The 3592-nt window shown below is 41.9% G+C and overlaps 1 protein-coding gene across 1 annotated transcript in view; it reads left to right on the forward strand.

Moving 5' to 3' along the window:
- Positions 1 to 3592, forward strand: part of LOC103371954 (ATP-binding cassette sub-family A member 1-like) — a 50253-nt gene that overhangs the window by 7649 nt on the left and 39012 nt on the right. Inside the window, exon 3 of the mRNA XM_008301452.1 lies at positions 475 to 557. Within this exon, the coding sequence (XP_008299674.1) occupies positions 475 to 557 (83 nt within the window). The remainder of the gene's footprint in view (positions 1 to 474; positions 558 to 3592) is intronic.

The following is a 3592-nucleotide window of genomic DNA, read 5'->3' on the forward strand; positions in this document are numbered from 1 at the left end:
TTTCCAATGGGGCATGTAGAATGACGTAATTTTGGTGAAATATTAAGAGTTAAGGCTCAGATTTGATTACTTTTCTTGACTTAACCACGTATCACTTGTGATGCGTTCAAAGACCATCTGAAAATTGAAAGTGTGACGATTCGTTCTGTTTTCAGTGTTTGAATGATAAATGGTGTCATTTTAATATTGTTTTAATGATAACAGGCCTTTTAGACCTGCCTGCAGGTTTTAGAGCTCAGAGGGTTAAACTGGGTGCTGATGTTAACCCGCTCTCCAATTTTCAGTTGCGCTCAAGTGGAGGATTTAATTCTTGAGAGTTGTTGTTTTTTTTAAATCCTGCTTCAGAGCTGCGACTGTCTGAACGTGTGGAGTTTAAACTCAGGTTTTAAGAGTTCCCACGCAAGTTAAAGACTTCAGAGATGGATCCTCTCCATCTGGTCGTGGATTCCTGTTGTGTTTCTTCTGTCGCTGAAGTCTTGAATTCCTCACCGATCAGCTGACAGCAGGCAGGTTTCGTTTCAGGAGCTGTGGGGGGGCGGCCAGGTGGACGGTGGGAGGTATGTGAGCCACTAATCAGAGCTGATGTGAAGCTGCTCCGTTATCAGCTGCTGTCAGACCCTTGCACCTTCAGAGACGTTGGACTGATTCCTGACTATCAGAGATCGAGGAAGTGACAACACATCTGCTAATGTTGTTTACTGCGGTGGGATTTCAAATTAAAGGTGTCGGAGCTGAACGGAGCTCCGCATGCTATTTATCAAGGCAATTTATGGCTCTTTATCACTTGGTTGTATTGTGGTTATCAAACCTGCTAAAGGTCACGGTGCTCCGCTCAACATCGATAAAGTCTTCTTAGAGTTGTGTAACGGCGTGTTTGCAGCTGAAAGTGTTAAAGCTGAGTTCGGGGTACAGATGTGTTGATTGGCAGCTGCTCCTGCAGAGCTCAGGATTACAGACAACACTCAAACACAACTGAGAGCTTCAGTACCAAGACAGAAGCAGAATCAAGGCAGAGCAACACTCGTTAAATATTATCAGCTCATAAAAAACACGTTTGGAAATTATGTGGCTTGAAAAAGTTGTCCTTAAAGAAATACAAAGCTGACATTATTTATCAGGCAGAAACTGTAGAGGCAGAAGGAAACATCTGATTTTCTTTAAACTGTCAGACCGTTTTGAGCATCTGTGACGTGTTGTTCTGCAGGAAAATTAAATCTACATAAAGCTTTAAATGTTGATGTTTCATCAGATCTAATTTAATGATCAAATTATAAGTCATAACCGTGAGGCAAGAGTCCAAATTATAAGATAGAAGCAAAAATGTCATGATAAAAAAGCAATATCTCGACTCATGTCAGAATTATGGAGCAAAACCTCAGAATTAAAAGGTTTGCAAATGTGAGATGAAAAGTAAAAACCGTAAAATAACGTGTCAAAAAACACTGACGGATGGTGAAAATTCTGAGATAAAAACAGATGTATGAAGTACTCAAAGTTAACATTCTCAAATTTAACCAAAGCTGAGCTTCAAATCATGACCTTTCATCAAAATCCCTTTAATCTACGTCTTATTCAAACATTCCCCAAAAACAAATCGTGTCCGAACCTGCCGGCTCCTGATTCAATCAAATAAATACTGTGACTAACACCAAATGAATAGTCACACCACCACGAATAAAGGTTTGACTACTACCATAAATCCACAAAAGAATCTTTAAATTTTAAACATCCCAACAGTCCTTCAACGTATCGTCTGTGAACAATGACTAAATCTGAGCCTAAAATTGGGATGCTTCAAACTCGCTTCTGTCATTTTAAAAAATCATCAACAATAAAGGATTTGCTGAAACCAGATTCTGTAGAAACCAAAACCTTCTTTCCTCCTCAGCACAACTGATCGACCACCACTGACTCAGCTGTGACCAACAGTGTAAAGGTCAGAGAGTTTTTAGGTTGAACTGCAGGCAGAGTTTCCTCAGAGACTGAGAGTAAAAATCAAACCTACTGGATCGATACATAAATGCAGCATGGCTCAAAGCAGTGAACAGAGGAACCGGTTGTTGGAGATACGTCCAGCTGATGGTGGAACATCTTCCTACAGCTGATGGTGGAACATCTGTCTACAGCTGATGGTGGAACATCTGCCTACAGCTGATGGTGGAACATCTGCCTACAGCTGATGGTGGAACATCTGCCTACAGCTGATGAGCAGAGCAGAGAGGAAAAGTCTGTAGAGGCTGGAACACGGAGATGTTTGTAATCAGAGTGACTCTAAATCGTCCAGAATGATGCAAACGTGTCCAAAGTAACTTCAAAGTTTGTCAAGAATGACGAAAACTTCTCCGACTGATTGATGAAACGACTCAAAAGTTGCTAAAAGTGACTTAAAATGCGTCTAAAATGACTAAAATTCTGTCCCAAGTGTCTTAAACTTGTTGAAATGCTTGAAAAGAGAAAAAAAAATGTCCAAAAAGACTGAAACATGGAGATAGTTTAATATTTGTAGTACGTGGAGCCAAAAGGACCACAAACACGTACAGAACAAGAAAACCGGACACAGAATAACAACAAAGTGGGAAAACTGTCTTGAAGAAACATGAAACGACCAAAACAAGAAAAAGAGACACAGAATTAGAAAAACGAGACAGAAAAAGACGGACGAGACAGAAAACGCTTCAATAGAATCAGACACAGACAAGAACATAAAATAACAAAGACAAGATAAAGCAACTGCAAAGAGAAGTGAAATGACAAAAACTGTGTTGTTTGTAGAGGCTGTAAACATCTGTAAAGAGTTCATTGTCTATAGTTTGTGGAGCCTCCAGCTTTTCTTATTGGTGACAGCTGTGAACACTTGGAAAAATGTTGGACTTCAAAGTTTTTTCTTTCCTTTTCTCCGATTTCTGTCATTCGATCATTCTGCACAGAGGACATGTCTGAGTTCTCCTCCGTGGTTGTGTTGTCTTTGGTGACATCAGGACAAACTGACCCAGAAAATGTGACGTTCAAACGCTCGGAGAACCAAACAGCTGAGGTGCCGTCGGGTAAAAGCTCCGCTGAAGTCGGTCAGTGTGCTGCTCAGCGGCAGCCTCGGGCCATGTTTTTTTTGTACATGAATGAAACCTGACTGACAGGAACCGCTGTGATCGTCAGTTGCCTCGGTTCTGCGGTGACGGAGCTCCTTCCATCTCGGACTAAAAGCAGAAGCTCGCAGCGCTTTCAGTTCTGCTGCTGGAATACTTCTGCAGTGATTCACGCAGCATGTGAGCGGCGGCGTGTTGAAACTCGTCGCTCTGCAGCGGCAAAGGGCCCTCGGAGAAAGTTCCGGCAGATCAGAGACAAGCTGGGAGATTATTTCACTTCATACTTTAAGAGTCACTTTTACGCAACATCATTGTGGCTTCTTCAGGTTTGATAGCGTGATGCAAACAAGCCTCGACATCCAGCAGTTTAATGTTCTGCAGCCCACTCATTTCCCCTGAAGCCCGACGCTGGAGAGTTTTCTGATTGCTCCTTTATTGTTTTTCTGGAAAACTTTAAGAGGAGGTGAGCAGCAGTTAACCCACCAAACCCCAAAACCTGCCAGTGGGTT

Source organism: Stegastes partitus, unplaced genomic scaffold, assembly GCF_000690725.1.
Source record: "Stegastes partitus isolate 25-593 unplaced genomic scaffold, Stegastes_partitus-1.0.2 Scaffold1673, whole genome shotgun sequence".
NCBI classification, from domain to species: domain Eukaryota; kingdom Metazoa; phylum Chordata; class Actinopteri; family Pomacentridae; genus Stegastes; species Stegastes partitus.